Genomic DNA, 20,327 nt, shown 5'->3' on the forward strand with positions numbered 1-20,327 from the left:
TTTTTAATTATTTGATACATTTATTACTCACAAAAATAATATAGAAAATGAGCTAGTGATGATTTTTGTAAAGACATTACAGGATAAAAGCAATCGAGCAAAGAGCCATCCGCCCATTATATGAAAAAGAGAACAGGCTCAAAAATGCAATATGTGAACCCCTTTCTTAACATTTAACTCTTGCTACTATTTACGACCGCATAGTAGCAATGCATTAAATCCGCTTCACACCTCAGGGAGCTTAAAGAGAACAGAAACGTTTCTCATTGAAAGAAACTGGATCGTTCAGAGATTCCAGGCAAGATCACAAAGCCCTTGTTAGACACATTGAGGAAACAGGTCTTTAGCAAAAGGGCACAAATAAAAGAACAGCCAAGACTGCCAGGCCTAGCACACAAGAGAACTGGATTTGAAGGCACAATCGACAGGTAGCACAGTCCCAGCTGAAGTGCTTCCAGCTTAGCTTGACGTGTGGCCTGGCATCCGGTATCTCACATGTTTCCAAAACCCTGAGTTGGGTGACATTTCTCCTTTCCATTTCAGAGGTCTTCTCTTCTGAATAACGTGTTGGAGAGTGACGGGGAGATGCTCATAGCTAACGAACTTTTCAAGCTCAATCATGATGGCCTTCATTTCCTCTTGAACCAGGGCAGTGTACAATCCAAATTTTCTATCAAACACCTCTTCAGAGGTCTCCTCTGATGCAGATCCAGGAAATAAAATGAAGATGAGCCTTCTGCTCAGCTTTATACTGGTTTCCATTATCTCAATGAGATCTGTACACAAAACGAGAAACACTGTTGTCAGAACTACATAGTTTCATGTTAGCTTAAGGAGAAAATGAAAAGAAAGACGCTAACATGCTCGATAACAACTTCAGATTTTAGGATGGAACTCTGAGGGTGAATCAGAATTATAATCCACGTAAGCAGACTGATGCACAAAAGAAATGCATCGCTGACGTCTAAGTGAATTTTATCATATAGTATCAACTGACAGCAAACAAAATCGCAGAACTACAGTAACTGAAATGTAGAAAAAAATGTGTCTTCCTGCACATGAAAGCAAAGCCTGCATTCCTGCTCAGGGCTGATCATCCTCTGGGCTGATAGCTGGGAAATGTTCTGCCACACTTCCTGGTTCACATGTCTTCTGTCCTGTTGTTGAAGGACAAGACAGCAGTTGGGGAATTAATACCCCATCACCACTTAAGATGTTCTGTGGGCCAAAGAGGTTGTAGATGCCAACATATTAGCCCAGCGTGGTCCCTGGCCATGTAAATCATTTTCATGATCATGTTGGGCTGCAGTCCTCCTGTTAATGCAGGGTGCAAGAGCACCGCCAGTCCAGAAAGCATGGCAGCCTTGTCTGGACCACATTCCCCAGAAGCCTTTGCAGAATCAGCTGCTGCCGCCCTAGTCACCTGACCATGTGACCCTTTAAAAAGCAGGAAGCTGAGGCTGTCTGTGTCCAGTGGTCAATTAATCTGCCACCTGGGGGGCAGGGGGCAGGGGGCAGGGGGCAGGGGGCAGGGGGCAGGGGGCAGGGGGCAGGGGGCAGGGGGCAGGGGGCAGGGGGCAGGGGGCAGGGGGCAGGGGGCAGAGGGCAGAGGGCAGATACTGTGTGCAACTGTCACCAAAGGGAGAAAGACTCACCATGGAACTGGGGTCCTGGAGAACTCACGAGTCCAGTGAAACTGAATTTTGAGATTTTTTTTGTGGGGGAGAGTGTTTTTGGATATCTGGGAGAGAGACTGGGTAGTCTTTGTGAGAGTGTGTGATCTCCTGTCACAGCCTGAGGAACAGTGAGTCTGTCTCCCAATAATGCTCAATATGTTTAAAGTATATGTAAATATTTCATGATATGTCTTTGTTGTAAATGTCTGTAATATATCTGTAGATTTTATTTTATTTATTTTTTAGTTCTGCTTTGTTTTGTTTCATGTTAATTTTATTTTTATCTGCTTTGGCAACACTGATTGTACCCAATCGGTCATGCTGATAAAGCCTTGAATTGAATTGACTCAGTTTCATGAAGAGTCTCAGAGGGAGACTTTAGTGTTGTGGGTTGTTTGTTTAGAAGCTGGTAAGCAGTTTAGCTGCCTGGCATGATAAACAGAAACTGTAGAAGTCTAAACAGGAGCTCAAAAAGGAGCTGAGGCCTTTTGTGTTTGGTGGGTTTCTGATTTCCCTCACTGTAAATAAAGAGCACTGTTTTTTTTTTTAACCTAACACCTATGTGCCAGTGTCTCTTGTCCTGGACCTGCCTATGTTAGAAGATCCCATTACAGCACGCATAGTGGGGAAACACCCAGGGTTACTCCCTCCTGGAATGTCTTGTGCTACAGCCCCTGCAGTCTGAAAACAAGCAGGCTTGAGCGCAGAATGTGACAGTCCTGGACTAGTCTGCTGATGGCTTCATTCTCATTGGCTCACACTCAACAGGCGTTGCTCAGCAGGGACATGGTTGTATATTTTCTTTGCTCGTGCATTTGTTAAAATCACATATTTTGAATGGCTATTCCAACAGATTCCTAATCAGATAATTCTGCCCTTTTTTAGACAACTCAGTAACCAGCCGGTGAGCACATGGATTGTAACGAGATTACATGACTTGAGCTCAGTATTTTGTTATCCTGGGGGAATACACTACTTAATAAATAGGTGTATCTGGTGATTTTATACAATGTAAATATAATTATACCCGGGCTATTAATATACAAAACACAGACCATTGCTTTTTCATTTAATTCTTCATCAGTGTATTAAGAGCTGATTTTCAAAAATACTGATGGTGTCAGGGAACAACAAAGAATTTAAGCAAGTGAAGAAATATCGCATATAAATGTCATATTTTAATTATATTATAATAGGTTACCTTGGCCAGGTAAATCATCTCTTCCATAAATAAAAAGTTTATAGCCACACTTCGTTTCCAGAATTTTAGGCAAAACCACGTAGACGAAACTGTAGATCTTCTCTTCTGACGATTTTTGAAGGTTCTGTCTTGGATAAACAACATATGCGTCGTACACCTTTCCGTCTGAAACAGTCAAGATACATCTACCTCATTTTCTGGACACATCGAGACATCACGAACAACCGCAGGTATTTATCAAAGACGCTGATGACCAGATCTCGTTTCCTTAAAAAATTTAGGAAGCAAGCCCAGGAATAAAAATATACAATTCTGCGGAAGTTATAAAAGTTGCCTAGTATATGTTAACAAACGAGAAGGCCAGCTGTGATATTTAATCAGCAGTTTGTAAGAATCCAAAACAATATGTTTAAAATCTGGATCGCTGGAGACTGATGGCGTGTCTAGTATAAGAGAGCCATCTTGTGTTCAGACGTAGTAATTGCATGCGCCACAAAAAAACCAGCATTAACAATACAATGGTATTAACGAGACTCTCCAAAGTGCTGGATATGGCCCTTTTCATTACAAAGGATCCCAAAAGGATTTGTAAGTATCAGGGGACGAAATTCATCCACTTCTGAAGTGCAGCACCCTATTCACAGTACAATACTCCATAAACTGACACACACAACAAGCCCTATTTCTGCAATCATTACAGGAAAAAGAGATCAATGTGTGTGGTGTTCACTTCCTTGCCATTTAAGCAGAAAGATCATGATTATTTTCAGAACAATCCGGTCTTCACTATCTCGTTAAATAAACTGGAACGTATATTTCCAGTTCTGAGCTATCTGAGCTAAAGGTTGGAATAGATGCTGCTCAGGGCAGTGGCTCTGTGGCTCAGGATCAGCGCCTGTTGCTGGAAGGTTGACAGTCCGTATCCCACGGCCGGCAGAGGAATCCTACTCCATTGGGCCCCTGAGCAAGGCCCTTCACCCCAGCTGCTCCAGGGGTGCTGTATAAATGGCTGACCCTGCGCTCTGACCCCCAGCTTCTCTCCCTGTCTGTGTGTCTCATGGAGAGCAAGCTGGGGTATGAGAAAAGACAAATTCCTAATGCAAGAACTTGTATATGGACAATAAAGTGATCTATTGCTTTGGGGCAATGTAGTCAGAGAGGTGTGCAAAGCATTGTTCAGTGCATTCAACTTTTTCAATGCTACTGGAACGGTTCCACAGGTTGCACAAGCTGCAGAAGGCAAATGTTTTATGGGATTTTAAAAAAAATAGGAAGTATAAAAATGTATGTTTGACCCCACACCGATCCAGAGGCATCAGCGTGATATGCAGTCTGCCTACAACTGGCACCTTATTAGATTTGCCTGCAGTACTTACAGTACTACTTCTGTTTCACACTCCTTGATAATTACATTTGCAAACTTCGTTAAGAACTGTTTTGCCATACGGCAGGCAATTTTGCATCCACCAGTTACCCGCACGGACGCCAGGAGACAGAGATAATTAAACAGACTGTAATATCAAGATTTGCCGATCATGTTCCACCCTCGATAAAACCTCTTTTAAAATGACAGGCTAGAGATAGCTGGCAAAGAAATGTAAGGTTGAATACTTACCTCTGTGAGCGCAGTAAGGTTTGAGCAAATCCCGGTAGATTAGCACAAAGTCAATCATATAATACTTGACCGCCACGTACATCAGGAGAAGGACTAGCAAGACAGGCAGGCTTATCGCAAAGCTTCTATAGATTGTTGCTGTATTAACAAGCAATGAGAAGAAGTTAAGAATTCAGAGAGATCTGTACAAAAGAAAATGTGCTAATTGCAGAAAAAGACTTCCTAGAATGAAATTCTGTGAGTGGCAACAAATGTAATGTATAACTTACACATTTCATTTTGGAAGTATGTTTATGATAGACAGATTAGAAAATGCTAAGATTTGGAGAAAATTTCCCACCACCCTTAAATATGCCCAGTTTCCTGTTTTTATTAACAAAATGAACTCAAGACCCCAGAAAGAGGAACAAAAAATGTAAAATGCAAGACAGGCAGCAAAAGTAAAGGAGCTATTTTTTCTTCTGGCCTTGTTGTGTCATGGAGTTATTCTGGTGATCTGGCCTCCACCGTAGCACAGTGAGTTTTATATGTCCGATGTTTTAAAACTTCAGAGAGACCACTTACGCTGGGGCTGAATGAAGACAAAACCTTCAAACCACTTGATACTGTTCATTGCAGTGCACTTGAACTCTGAGTGGAAGTCCTGCTGAGACACACGGGCGATGGAGAGAGTGGCCTTGTACAGGGTCTGATTGTTCTCTGTGTATCTGGAAAAAACAATCAGACAATAATACAAGTAACGCTTCCTGTTTGGGAAATATAGGACAAAAACATTGTTTTGCCCTTGGGCAAAGTTAGATTGACAATCTAACTTTCAGTCAATGATTGACTAAAACAATCCTCGCAGTTTGTCATTAGTTCTCCATCCATGTGGCGTATCTGCTGCTAACACATCCTCTGAGATTATATCACAACATCATAACCATCTCTTCATTTGAGGTTCCTGTTCAAAACTGTATAACAATTCTGTTCATATCATATAAAACATTTCCCTTTCATTTAACATCTGCATAGGAGTACAAATGAGGACTGTAATACTTACTATAAATGAATGCATTAGAATTATAAAGGTTACATATTTGAAAGGAACAACAGAGGTGCTTCTTTAAAAAAAATAAAAAAATAATTTTCATTTTTTTTGTGCAATCAATTTTCCTTTAAATCTGTAACTAAACATCCAAGACGTTAGCTTTGTCTTAATATCTTAAGTTTTTATGTCATATAAATTTTGTTGTGGTCTCTCTTCTGACATAAACAGGAGCCAGGGAGCCAGGGAAATGGCTTGGTGTTTCCTCTCTCCATACAGCTTTCATTCACCCCCTGGGGCTCCACCACCTTGTCACGTTCTGCGAGTATCCGTTCGAAAATCTCACAGACGTCCCGTTCTTTTCCCACCATACTGAGCAAGTGTCTTCCACATCGAAACCGAAGAAGACTATACATTCAATTTTTTGGGGGGAACCTACAAAAAAAAATTTCTTCAGAGTATTTCTGCACGTAATTCTGCCACACACAATTGGGGACAGCAACTATAGTGTTCCAGTCTTCCAAAGTATATCTGGGTTGCATGCAGTAGGGTGAAACTTAGTTCTAGTGCTTTTTTTCATTAGTGGATAAATCGCTTGATAAGCAATAAAAGTTCTTTCTTTGTTTAGAATATAGATGTTACAGGCATTTAGGGGCTGGTGACTCACTGCAATACACTGATACTAGGGCAGGTGATGCAGTCTGCTCCTTTAGCCTTCTGTCAGTCCTGCTTTGACAATGGATGGTTGTTAAAAGGAGGGGAAATTCCTTACCAGGCTCAGCTATCACAGTGTTGTTGGCTGGATACTGGATCACTGGGGCATGCAGCGCTGAGGGAACTGCACAAGAAGAGAGCAAAAGGCATTTTAAAGGCTCCGGCAACTGCATTAGTCCAGGGCCAGGAAAATAAACAGCTGCACGCAAGGCTAAATCTGCCCTCCACAAACGATTGGAAAACTTTGTGGTGTTTTTTTCCCCTCACTTAATCGATTAACAGCCACTGCAACCCAAACCCAGAATCAAATTCTCATGATGCACAATAAAGAGAAAAAAACCAACATTTGACATCTCTGAGATCCCTTACATGGCAGCTGGATGAGATTCTTCTATCAGTAACCTACCAATAAAAAAATTTAAAAAGCAAGTCTCCACAGTCCCCTCTCATCTGTAATCTGCTTAGTCCAGCAGAAAACGGAGATAATCGTTTCTTACGTACCTGGACTTTCACCTGGCCTGACTAGTACCTGTCGAGGTCTTGGTAGCCCAGCCTGCCCAAAAGCACATCTGGCTGCTGTTCTTACTCAGCCTGACAGTGGATTCTGCTCTAAACATACGTGTCTATTGCTGGGTTCTTTTATAATTTTCCTAGAACTTTTTGATTGTTGGCTCTGAATCAGGAATGAGGAAAATAGGACATAGCTTTTAAGCAGAATTGTGCCAAAATAATATCTTTGAACATGATTAAATCTGCTTCAGAGCAATAGCCCATCCAGTACAAGTGTAGCTTTATAAAAGTAACACAGTACATATCACACAGGCTCTACAGAACATCTTCCATTTACAATCTATCATTTAAAGAAGTGTGGCTTTGCATTTTGCTTTCTTACCTTCAACTTCTAGTTGGAAGGATCTTGAGAAATTGAACACCTTCCCGTTATGCTCCCAGATGCACTTACACGTGTAGATTCCATTATCGCCCGGGTTTGTATCAAATATATACACATGGTCTTCTGTAGCATTTGGAAGAACCTGAAAATCCTAATTTGTGAACAGAAAGTAAAAAAAGCTGGTGAACACACGACATGAACTACGTGCCAAAGTGAAGCTCTTCTGGAAAACGTGTGCACTGCTACCAACAGCTCAGAAAAGAGAAGGTGACAGTCTAGGGTCAGGAAACAGACTACAGTATCTCTGATTGTTTTTTAAATTTAGAAACAACTCAGACAACTGCAGATTTGCATGCAGGTATATTCTAGGAATCAGAGTGTAAAATTCTCATTCAGTGGGTCGGGAGCAGAAACAGTCTCACATATCGGGGAAATCGAGGCCTTACCTACCTAAACTGCCAGCCATAAAAGGCAACTTTGACAAATGAAAAAAGGACATCCTGCCCACGTGGGTGGAGACAGAGGAACTGCCTGTATCAAAGCGTCCCGATGTCCAGGGCCGTCACTTTTGACTTGCGGGCCCTGAAAGTAGTTGAACTGTTGTGGAACCAGCGCCGGGAGCTAAGGTGACACCTGCAGGACCCCCTGCTTCTGCAAGGGCTCCGAGCACCCTCGGCGATGTTAGCCAGACAGCGGACACCCCTGCCTCACCCAGAGGAGCCCTACCCTGCCCTGTCTAGATCTGTACGTCGCTACCTCGTCAGGTATTCTCCGTTCGCACACATCTCCCGGGGAGGAGGAGGAGCCAGGGCAGTGAAGTAGAGCTTGTGCCCAAAAAGGGAAATGAACCAGAGGGAAAAAAAACAAAAAATCTGCGCCACGTGTTAAAGACTTTGAAAAAAAGGGAAGGGGGACGCTACAATATCGGAGCGCCCTCCCCTTGCGTGGGCAGCAGTGTAAGAAGAGAGGCAGGAGACTGGAACTGCACCTCTCTGGTTCTAGTGCCCTTTTCTGGTACATTCACAGGAGAGGCAGGTAGGAGGGCAGAGAACTGAGAGAATAACGGCTCATCTTGGGGGTTTGGCATGAGAGAGGGGGTCCCCTTATTTATAGAGAGAGGGGGAATGAGTCTGCAAAATTTGGACAGTCAAGCTCAGCCCAGGGGGCAGGACGCTACAGAGTATCTACAGCAGTCTTGTGGCCACCAGTGTATTAATAATACCTGAATGATCATGCCAGTGTAACAAGTAATCATTTCTGATGAGCTCAATCAAAATGCATGTTCTGAACAGGAATGCATTGGTTTGCTCTGTTGCTGGAATTCTATCTAAAAAACATGTTTCTACCCTTGAATTCAGATTGTTCTTGTTCTCTTCCTACCCTGAGCCTTCTCTGTTCAAGTAGGAGTCTTTTTTCCCATTAATTAGTGTAAATAAAATATAGCAATAAATGCAACACATCAATAAATGCTATTTAAAACAGCACAAACAGAAGAGATTAAAATCATCTAGTAACAGCTGAAGGAATTAAAAGACCATCAACATACAGTATCTAGAATTCTAAATCTAATAATAAATTATAATTATTACAATTATATGACACAATTAGTCAGGGTTAGTGCTCTGTCGCACCTACAGCACACCAATACCGGTTCTTGCTTAAATTGTTCTTTTTTAAATTTTAGTTTACTGTCCTTTCATGACATGTTTCCTGAATTGAGTACAGTCTAATTCTTATTGACATAAATGGCCCTGCATACATTATGTGTTATAAATGAAATTAACTAGGATGTACTTGCCTTGAACCAGGTTACAGTCGCATTGGGATACAAATCAGGACATAAGATCTTTTGATTAACTGCAGAAGTCGTGACAGGGGTGTAGAGGACAGAGGAATTGAAAGGCTTTGCTTCATAGACAGTCACCTTCCTCTCAAAATACGAACACTCATCGGTCGTATTCCTAAAACAGGACATTTACTCAGGTTTCGTTGTACGGAATTTCAGCTTGACAACACTGAACTGACATACAGTAACAACAGCCTACTTTCCAAGATGTTTTCATCAATAAGTCTCAAGGATTTAGGAAAAGAGACTTTAGGCACTGGTTTTTAACAATTAGAGAAAGATTGACATTAGTGACCTTTTTTCAATTAAGTGTGATTTTTTACGAGTTACAAGATGGCAGTATTTTGTAGCAGAACAAAAAGCTTGGAATAGGATTTGTGCATTGGCGAAATGCAAACTGAAGTACTGTACTGTATGTATTGAACTGTATGGTAGAAAGCAAATGATACGTGTAGGGAAATGCTTTCCTGCTTCTGCTGTGAAGGTTTTAACATCTAAAATGCTAATGCTTCATAGCTCAATTAAGGTCAAGAATGGACACATACTTTAATATCTACACTCATTTATTTCAGGAATGATTCTGTTGTGTTGTGTCGGCCCTCCTCTGGCAAAGCAAACCTCTATAAATTTACCAGACACAGGTGTACGTCCCAGAGTCCGTCAGGAGAACGGGCAGGAAGTACAGTATTCCCTCATGGTGGTGGATTCGCTCTGCTTCGGAAAAAGGCAGCTCCAGATTCTTATGGCTATACCACGTGAAGGCCACCCCGCCGCTGTCATCTGCATCTACTCCCAGATAACAGAGCAAGCGCACTGCCTCCTGCTCGGTGACGAAGCTCTCCCCGCGGTCTGCGAACTCACAGCCGTCTGGAACAACAGGACACACGGCGCCATCTACAGGCTGACGATTGACTGAAGCACGGCAGCATCATCCGGACAACCACCTTGTCAGTCCAGTCTCTCGCCCTGAGTCCGTTTGTTTGGAGACAAAAGGGGGGGCCGGCTCTCGTGCATCCATGCAGCATTAGACCGAGAACTTTGTCTGCGCCAGATTGGAATTCATTGGGCTGCATGGCTCTGACATCGGTTGCTCTCCTGCCTTCAACAGTGGTACTTACAGAATATCTAGGCCCCCACGGCAGGATTTTAGTCTTATTGAACGATTCCCTGCTCTTCTTTTTAATTGTAATTAAAATGAATTTAATTTGAGGAAATCGGAATAATCATGCGGCTGGCACAGGAATGAGCATCGCTGCCACACAAGGCAGGGGCCCTGGGTCACTCCCTGGAGGGATATCTGTGTGGAGCTCACATGTTCTCCCCGTGTTCGCGCGGGTTTCCACCTTCGATCCAAGTACGTCGCTGGCAGCTTCACTGGCTTATGTGTGAGCACACAGTACGTGTGTGTGTTTGTGTCTGTGTGTGAGCCCTGTGATGCACAGTGCTGGCTGTACCGTCCTGTACCCAGTACTGGTGCTCAGAGCTTATCAGGACAGACTCCGCGCCACCACGACCCTCCACTGGACACACAGTTATGGAAAGTGATGGTGATGTGGTGAAAATGAATGTCAAATAACAGTGCTTTCCTTCACTGCAGTTCTGTGCCTTGCTGTGGTCTGCCAGTCAGTGACCAGCACTTTCTTAGACTGGGACCTTGTGCCACTTGTGCCTGGCGCTACTAACTCAGATGTTTCCCTAATCCTTTTTCAGTTCCTGTGATTGTGCTCTAATGACTAGCATTAAGAACTCTTTTTTACTTTATGCAGTAGCCCAACCTCTGGTTCCCTATCTGCAGACAGGACTAGGGAAAGTCTCATTCACATGTCACTGCCCTTAGTATCACGTTTCGCTCCATGGAATCTGAAGGATGCAAACCTAATTACATGACAGGACAGAGACATTCACAAGCACTTCTTTGTTTTTAAGCAATCAATGCAGTCCTGTAGAGATGCCCTTTCTGATTCCAGCTCAGCTTTTTTTGTCAAATGCTCAGAAAAAGGGACAAATACCTATAACCCTATTTCTAAGAGTACATAATCTCTCAGACCCAGCTAATGACATGCTTACTGAAGAATCTACTCTCCTGTGCACAAAGTTCTCTGAGTTTTTACATGATAAAATTGATAACATCAGAGGTCAGATTGTGTCTTGCGATTCCACAACTGTAAACTGAGAAATCAATCTTGATTTCAATGGTTGCTGCTTTGTAGAGTAGACATTAATATTGTTTTTCTACAACAGCTCATTGGATGCTTTTTATTTATTTCTATTTTACTTTTTCTTCCTCTCTCATTAATAGGAATTGTTTCTTCAGCCTTCAATCTAGATGGTTTTGAGAATTTTGACTCAAAACCAGCAACACATTGAAAACCGGGCAGCCCAGATTCTAATGAAAACTATAAATTCAGAGAATATTCTTCCTTAAGCGCTTCCTGTTCCTCAGAAATTCAGAGTACGTGTGTGTGTTTGTGTCTGTGTGTGAGCCCTGTGATGCACAGTGCTGCCAGTACCGTCCTGTACCCAGTACTGTTGCTCAGAGCTTATCAGGACAGGCTCCGCGCCACCACGACCCACACACAGTTATGGAAAGTGATGGTGATGTGGTGAAAATGAATGTCAAATAACAGTGCTTTCCTTCACTGCAGTTCTGTGCCTTGCTGTGGTCTGCCAGTCAGTGACCAGCACTTTCTTAGACTGGGACCTTGTGCCACTTGTGCCTGGCGCTACTAACTCAGATGTTTCCCTAATCCTTTTTCAGTTCCTGTGATTGTGCTCTAATGACTAGCATTAAGAACTCTTTTTTACTTTATGCAGTAGCCCAACCTCTGGTTCCCTATCTGCAGACAGGACTAGGGAAAGTCTCATTCACATGTCACTGCCCTTAGTATCACGTTTCGCTCCATGGAATCTGAAGGATGCAAACCTAATTACATGACAGGACAGAGACATTCACAAGCACTTCTTTGTTTTTAAGCAATCAATGCAGTCCTGTAGAGATGCCCTTTCTGATTCCAGCTCAGCTTTTTTTGTCAAATGCTCAGAAAAAGGGAAAAATACCTATAACCCTATTTCTAAGAGTACATAATCTCTCAGACCCAGCTAATGACATGCTTACTGAAGAATCTACTCTCCTGTGCACAAAGTTCTCTGAGTTTTTACATGATAAAATTGATAACATCAGAGGTCAGATTGTGTCTTGCGATTCCACAACTGTAAACTGAGAAATCAATCTTGATTTCAATGGTTGCTGCTTTGTAGAGTAGACATTAATATTGTTTTTCTACAACAGCTCATTGGATGCTTTTTATTTATTTCTATTTTACTTTTTCTTCCTCTCTCATTAATAGGAATTGTTTCTTCAGCCTTCAATCTAGATGGTTTTGAGAATTTTGACTCAAAACCAGCAACACATTGAAAACCGGGCAGCCCAGATTCTAATGAAAACTATAAATTCAGAGAATATTCTTCCTTAAGCGCTTCCTGTTCCTCAGAAATTCAGAGTACGTGTGTGTGTTTGTGTCTGTGTGTGAGCCCTGTGATGCACAGTGCTGCCGGTACCGTCCTGTACCCAGTACTGTTGCTCAGAGCTTATCAGGACAGGCTCCGCGCCACCACGACCCACACACAGTTATGGAAAGTGATGGTGATGTGGTGAAAATGAATGTCAAATAACAGTGCTTTCCTTCACTGCAGTTCTGTGCCTTGCTGTGGTCTGCCAGTCAGTGACCAGCACTTTCTTAGACTGGGACCTTGTGCCACTTGTGCCTGGCGCTACTAACTCAGATGTTTCCCTAATCCTTTTTCAGTTCCTGTGATTGTGCTCTAATGACTAGCATTAAGAACTCTTTTTTACTTTATGCAGTAGCCCAACCTCTGGTTCCCTATCTGCAGACAGGACTAGGGAAAGTCTCATTCACATGTCACTGCCCTTAGTATCACGTTTCGCTCCATGGAATCTGAAGGATGCAAACCTAATTACATGACAGGACAGAGACATTCACAAGCACTTCTTTGTTTTTAAGCAATCAATGCAGTCCTGTAGAGATGCCCTTTCTGATTCCAGCTCAGCTTTTTTTGTCAAATGCTCAGAAAAAGGGACAAATACCTATAACCCTATTTCTAAGAGTACATAATCTCTCAGACCCAGCTAATGACATGCTTACTGAAGAATCTACTCTCCTGTGCACAAAGTTCTCTGAGTTTTTACATGATAAAATTGATAACATCAGAGGTCAGATTGTGTCTTGCGATTCCACAACTGTAAACTGAGAAATCAATCTTGATTTCAATGGTTGCTGCTTTGTAGAGTAGACATTAATATTGTTTTTCTACAACAGCTCATTGGATGCTTTTTATTTATTTCTATTTTACTTTTTCTTCCTCTCTCATTAATAGGAATTGTTTCTTCAGCCTTCAATCTAGATGGTTTTGAGAATTTTGACTCAAAACCAGCAACACATTGAAAACCGGGCAGCCCAGATTCTAATGAAAACTATAAATTCAGAGAATATTCTTCCTTAAGCGCTTCCTGTTCCTCAGAAATTCAGAGTAAGGTTCAAAGTGCTCTAGCTTCCTTTTAAGACTTTGGGTGGATTATCTTAAGATCACAATAGCGATCACATTTAACAATTAATGATTAAAGATTACAAGTACTTGATTTTTAAACACCCCCATCCTGCCTGCTCTCTTGAGCCCTCGCCTCCGGCCCCTAGCATGTGGCACAGTCTAGCTGGCTGGGCTTTGTGCTCCTTTGCTCAGAGGCTGTGAAGTGCTCTTCCATCCCTTGTAAAAATCTTGTCAAGTTGTTTAGGTCCTGGTTAAGCACACACCTTTTTTACACTTGCTTTTCCTTCTGTGTGAAGAGCTTTTTGTTAGTGTGATTTTCTACTGAACAAGTTGTAGTGTTTGTCTCAATGTGTTATTTGCTGTAAGGTGTTGTGTGCGTTTCTGGCGTGACAGGCAGTGTTTAAACTCAAGACGGTTATTACAAATATTGAAAACGAATCTGTTTTCTGAATGTGTCCGTGCCACTACACTCTACAGATAAGTTAAAGGATTATAAATTTGGAATTCATTTTTTAAAGTAAATAAAGTAATTTGTTTAAGTAAGCTTGCAACCACTGTTAATCAAATAAAGTAGTGATCCTACCTGCTATGTCTGATCTGCCTCTTGTTACAATCCAGGTCATAAGGAGGTGAGAAAGGAGTAAAAGATGGACCATTTTGGTTCTACGGAAAAAAAAAATATTGTTTAGAAAATAAAAATAAAAACTAAAATGTCCATTTTATCTTTTTTTTTAAATACCCAACTGAATTGTGCTCCAGCAGATTCTTGTTTTGTTAAGAAAGAAATGCTGTGGAATCATAATGATTACCATTATGCAATGTTTGAAACTATATTAGAACAAAAAGTGTTTGGCTAGGGTTTATCGTCCAACCTGAAAGTGTTTGAAGAAATTCAAATATGTTCCAGGTGTACAGCTACTGAAAAAAATATTGATCAAGAAATCTTTGCAATCGAAGTTGGATGTTCTTTCCCATCAGAAATACCACAGTGATATTTATGATATTGCATTATCTGGAAATGTTTTTTTCTTTCTTCTTCCAGTAATACTAACTCTTGATTTTCAGGTTTGCAATGCAGAAATACGTTATGAAATTACAATGTTGAAGCTGGTCACTAATTAATCAAGCACTAAAAGCCACAGCATTACCCCACAGAGACAAACTGTGCCAAAAACTGACAGCTGACAAAAACTCCAGTTTGAAAAGAAAGTTCCTTCTTGAAATTCAAATAAAAACCACACTTCTATCTGAAATTCTAATTAAACATTGTGTAATGCTCAGTCCTTTTTTAATGTTTTACATTTCTAAAGTAGTTTAGTTCTCTTTCTTCAGTAGAGAACTATGTTAAATGTTTAATATAGAATGTATATAGATAACTAATAAAATTATTGCAAGATTTCAAATAGAAAGAATATTGATGCAATCATTGTATATTTCTATGCATTAACTATATGAAATGTGAGTACTCACCTCACTGTAAGCTGAGATAAAATTAACAAATTTCACTCAGGCTTTTCCTTCTTCAGCGCCTTTCCTTGTAATCTTTAAATCAGTAGTTAGATTACAGTTTGCTTACAAGAACTTGCAGTACATCTAAATTTGCATTGATCTGCTAAAGTGATATATCAGATTAATTCTCCCCCTCAAAACAGGAACTGACAGAAAGCACGTTTGTAGGAATATCTCTTTTTTTTAGCTTACAAACCAAATACTTTGGACTGATTGCAGGATCCATACTCAAACTAAAGTTGACAGAACAGTGGAGCTGATAAAGACAGTCAAACTGCATAACTTTGGTCTTGTCAAACTTTGACAAGAAAAAAAAGGGAAAAAAAGGGTTTGTTGCATTTTTATCCTCAGCTAAGCAGTGTGATGGTGCAGATACAGCTTAATTAAGGTCAGAGAGGTCTAGTGCATAGTTTTTGAAATCGAACTAGATCAGGTTAAGTGATGGTAACACTATAGCTTAGCAGATATCTCACAGAAAGTAAAATTCAAAAGTTTAAGGAACCAACAAAATGGTTATGCCCATTTTTTTATGACACACTTATGATAACAAAATGTTTGTACAGTAGATATAGTAGTATATACAGTAGTAGAGTATTTCCAGGGGATACTGTTATTATTTATAACAATCCAGAAGCAGCGCTAAGGATGTTATCAGATGTATGGAAACAATAATTATGATATATTACTGCGACTGTGCTGAAACCTTTGTTCCAGTTTTTGAAAGTACCACTGGTGTTTTGTTACTAACTTGTGCTTTGTTACTAACATCCCATTCTGTTGGGAATGGTGTTCCCTCCACTGACTAGAGTTTTGTGACATATCTGTGGATAACAGCAGCTCATTGTCTGACTGGAAGGTGTTACAGGAAGTGATCAGGTCAGCCCAGTCCATCACTGGAGTCCAGCTCCCCTCTACTGTGCACATGTTTACAACCCGCTGCCTCAGGAAGGCTGGGACTATCGCTAATGATACCAGTCATCCTGGTTTCTCACTTTTCTCCCCCTTCCCTCTGGGGAGCATTAAGGCACGAACTTCCAGATTCAGAGACATTTTCTTCCCACAAGCTGTCAGATTACTGAACTCTACCCCCACCACTGACTCACACATGTGTTTTTTCTCACACTGCTTGTCTGGCTTTGTTTTTACACTGTATATTATTTAACTTGTTGCTGTTGCTGCTTTTCTGTGTTTATATTTTTTGGTGATTCCTTTAATGTCTTTGTACAGGAGCACACATGCAAATAAGCATTTCATTGCACTTGTCCATATGACAATAAAATGAAGTGAACTGAACTGAAAACGATAATAAAAAGTCGTCACAAGGACCTCAGTCACACCAGATACCCATGTGTGCATCAAAGACTCAGGTCCTGTGGCAAGGTGGTAGTGCACTAAATTAAGAATAAGAACAAGAATAAGACTAATTTCTTATATCAACTATACATTATTGTTAGTATAATAACTATATAATAATCTCCTAACCATGTGGAAGATTTTATTTTCAGAATGCATTTATATGATCTATAAAAGTAAAAAAGTGCTGACAAGTCAGAAGGACAGGCATCATCAATAGCATTTAAATAAAGTTTTAATGTCATTTGTGTGAAGGACATTTCCTAGGCTCAGACAGCAGGTACAATCTTCTCAGCACCATCAGACAGCTGTGAACAAATGATACTTGGAATTGCACTTAAATCAGAAAACAGGAAGCAGTTCTTTAAACAAGGGGTTGTGGGATTTTGGAGCAAGCCGCCCAAGCAAGTTGTTGATACCGATACCCTGGGTTCTTTCAAAAAATGACTGGATGAGCTCCTCGCAACAGTTAACTTAGATCCTCATTTGTAACCTTTCTTATGGTCTCATGCAATGAGAGCCACAAAATTATTTGTTCATCCAATGGCAGGTTACAGTTTCATACACTAAATAACAAATACAGTAGATTCCAGTAATGGCTAACATATAATAAAAGTAAATAATAATCATAATTTATTATATCAATTATACATATTGTTATTTGAATAGTTCTATAATAATCTCCAAAAAATGTGGAAGATTTTATTTTCTGCCTGCATTTACTGTATGTGATCTATAAAAGCAAAACTATGCTGAAACATAGCTAAATCATCTCGAATGTACAAATAGAGGTTATTTACTGGTTATATTTTATGTCTTCACCTACAGAAGCTGTAGGCATCGTGGGACCAGGCAGCATAATTTGCGCTGATGTTGTTGCCACTTTGTCTTTTACTGAAATAAGAAGCTTCAGTATTGCTGAGGATGATTGTTGTGACTGGCTATAATTGTCACGATCATTACTCCTCCTCTTAAGGGCGCTCCAGCCCTTCCCCGTTCTGTCCCATTCCCCACACCTGTTCCTTATTCCAGCCCCTCTTTAGTTCCACCTTTAAAGCCAGACGCAGGCATTTGCCCGGGGCTTTTCATTGAATCCCGTTTTGTGGCTCCGTTATGGTTTTAGTTTCCTGTTCCTGATTTCCTGTCTCGCCGGTCCCGACGGTCCCGACCCGGTTCTGGTTTTTAAATTACTTTGGATGGATCCCCTGGTCTTGGACTCTGCCTCCTGTATTGGATTTCCCTTTTGGATTTATGCTTGGATTGTTTGCCCCGGACTCACTTCCCCTGGACACCTGCTCACTTCGGACACGCCCCCCTGTCTCCATCCCTACTCCTGCATGATATTTTTCCTATTGTTTCTCCACCTTCCGGATCGTGTCGTCCGCATAGGGCCCGGAAAGAACTGCTCCTGACAATAATCCTTTGGGCCCGTTCATGTATTCATAAGGACACATAAAAATGAAAGGGAGCACTTTCAGACCATACAGCCCATTTGCTAGTTAGTAGGTCTGGTGTTACCCAGCGGTTTCTTGAAAGAAGCCAGGGTATGGACTTCGACAGCATGGCCAGGTAGCGTGTTCCACACTCTCACAACCTTGCAGATACAAAATGCCTCCTGCTCTCAGTTTTATGTGTAGTTACTGCAGTTTCCGTCACTGCAGGTTTGATATGTTTCATTCTACATATTCTTTAAGTCTTTATTCAATCTCCTGGACGCAGAAAGCGTTTCTTTTCAGCAGAATGTTATAGAGTGTAAACTCCAGCTTCTCTCAGACATTAGGAAACTGTAACTTCCTGGCTCCAAGTGCCTCGTTCAGTTCATTTCGTAACACGCTACGGCTTCTTCTTATTTCCTAAGCTTCAGATATTGATCTTAAGGTTTAGACAGTCTTCCTCAGTCTCTGACCTTTTTCCTTGTGGCCCTTCAAACACCAGCTGTTGATGTGAAGTTTTTTTTCCCCATTTTTCTTCTATTGTTTGTTTTCTCACCAATGCCTTCTGATATGTCAGAATTGGAACCTTAACTCCAAAGAGCACCCCTCATGTCAATGCAGTCTGTGATAATGAGCGGTTTTCAATTTACAGTACATTTCATTGCTGTCTATTGTCTGTAAGTGTTTGTTGATCTTGATCCTAGGTGTTTATTTTTTTACATGTTATTTCATATGATAGAATCACATGGTCAGCTGGAGGAGGGGCAGGTTGGCGCAGTGGTTGGCATTCTGCCTCGCTCGGAGCACTTGGTGGTCCGTATGTTCACCCGGGGTTTCCTCCGGGTGCTCCGGTTTCCTCCCACAGTCCAGAGGGATACTGGTAGCTTAACTGCCTTTTGGGAAAACTGGCCCTGGTGCGAGAGTGTGTGTGTGTGTGCCCTGTGAGGGACTGGTGCACCCTGCCTTGCGCTCGTTGCTCTCTGGGATAGGCTCCGGCTCTCCCGTGACCCTGAATTGGATAAAGCGGATACAAAGTGGATCGATGCCCAACGGGAAGCTAGACTCCGGAAATATAGAAAGGGAAATACATTGCTCGTACCTCCTAATGCTGTCCTCACATACTGCTAGGTTTTCCCTCTCCGAGGAAACTGGTTTTCCTGTAATGTACAAGGCTCTGCCAGTTCACTGCCAATGTCTTTGCCTGGTCCAGACTTAGTGGAATAATAAAAGATAAGATCACTTTATTGGCCATATACAAAGATCATTTCATCTTATGTCATAGTAGCCCACAATGTTTGGTGAATATCTTGAAATATAAATGTCCTACCTTTAAGACAAGTGCTATGTGTCACATGTTCTGGCCATCTCCTGCACCACACATCCAGCGACAATAATGTTATACAAACAAATAAAATACATCTTTATCGAGACTATACAATATTGTGATCTGCTCTAAGTTGTCTCTGACATAAAGGATCGTGATGTGTTTTTACATGTATCGCCCACCCCTAAAGTCAGTTTGACAAAAAATAAGAATTTCGCCTTTTATTCTATCAGCGTCAGATCTCTACTTTGTAGATGTGAGCAGCTTAAAGGGCAGGAAGGAAACTGTTACATTTTGCTTCATCACTTGCATATCGTCAACGGACATGAAGATAAAAAACATTCTCAGAATCATGGGTTTTTTCATCCAAGTAAGCAAACATAAAGTGCACACTAAAAATGTTGAATTCAAAGTTTAAAAACATCTTGTCACTTACAGTGAGTAATGACATGGACTGAAAGCAGAAAGATAAGGATTTCAGTACTCAAGATTGCATTGCTAACAAGATCCTTGTTATCATAACAGGATTAGGTGTAAGACAAGTGTGGGTTCTAGATTATAAAGGGATGCAGCAATCGTGGGAGGAAGAGTTATTTTCATGCATCTGATAATTTCTTTGAAATTATTTGTCACTTTGAAGGAGCTGAATTCTTCTTCAGTCACTTCCAGGTGAGTTTTAAGATCAGTTTCAGGGACATATTGTAGGAATGTGAAGTTCAGAGATGTTTGCAGACATTCCTTCAGAAGCTAATTTATGATATATGAATCTGTCAGCCTAAGGTGCCAGTGAGACTTTTAAGAATCCCTTTCCCCGCGACTTGGAAAACCAAACACTTTGAGCGTTTACCTATTCAGCCGGATGGAAAAAATGCCCTCCCCATAATGAAACATCTTTTCCGCATCACCCTACCAATCCTGATCAGACTTGCAGGTCCACACTGCCGTGGCCGATGCTGGCAGCCTGGTGGCACAGCTCTTGGGACCTGTGTGCCTTCTGTGTGGAGCCAGCACACTATCCCCGTGTCTGTGTGGGTTTTCTCCCACACAGGTTTACTTCCTTCACCCTAATGCATTCTTACTACGTCACCTGGTGTCTCTAAACTGTCCCAGTACACCTTGTGAGGGTCTGGTGTCCTGTCCAGGGTGTACCCCCACTGTGGACCCCATGGCA

The 20,327-nt window shown here is 41.4% G+C and overlaps 1 protein-coding gene across 2 annotated transcripts; it reads right to left on the reverse strand.

Annotated features, from left to right (window-relative positions):
• il1rl1 (interleukin 1 receptor-like 1) lies at window positions 1–20,268 on the reverse strand. 2 transcript variants are annotated; one of them, XM_088645859.1, is made up of 11 exons: window positions 19,160–20,268; window positions 14,121–14,200; window positions 9,604–9,838; window positions 8,924–9,086; window positions 7,126–7,276; window positions 6,292–6,357; window positions 5,828–5,954; window positions 5,057–5,199; window positions 4,493–4,630; window positions 2,878–3,042; window positions 1–776 (listed from the first exon to the last, which is right to left on the reverse strand). In XM_088645859.1, the coding sequence occupies exons 2-11, from the start codon at window positions 14,191–14,193 to the stop codon at window positions 460–462; spliced, it is 1,578 nt and encodes a 525-aa protein (XP_088501985.1). In that variant the 5' UTR covers window positions 14,194–14,200; window positions 19,160–20,268; the 3' UTR covers window positions 1–459. The 2 variants fall into 2 exon arrangements, with proteins under 2 accessions (XP_088501985.1, XP_088501995.1); XM_088645869.1 differs by having other exon boundaries at window positions 5,057–5,238; window positions 5,810–5,954.
• Between the last annotated feature and the right edge of the window lie 59 nt (window positions 20,269–20,327).

The sequence above is a fragment of the Lepisosteus platostomus genome, chromosome 2 (assembly GCF_059453375.1).
Source record: "Lepisosteus platostomus isolate fLepPlt1 chromosome 2, fLepPlt1.hap1, whole genome shotgun sequence".
NCBI lineage: Eukaryota > Metazoa > Chordata > Actinopteri > Semionotiformes > Lepisosteidae > Lepisosteus > Lepisosteus platostomus.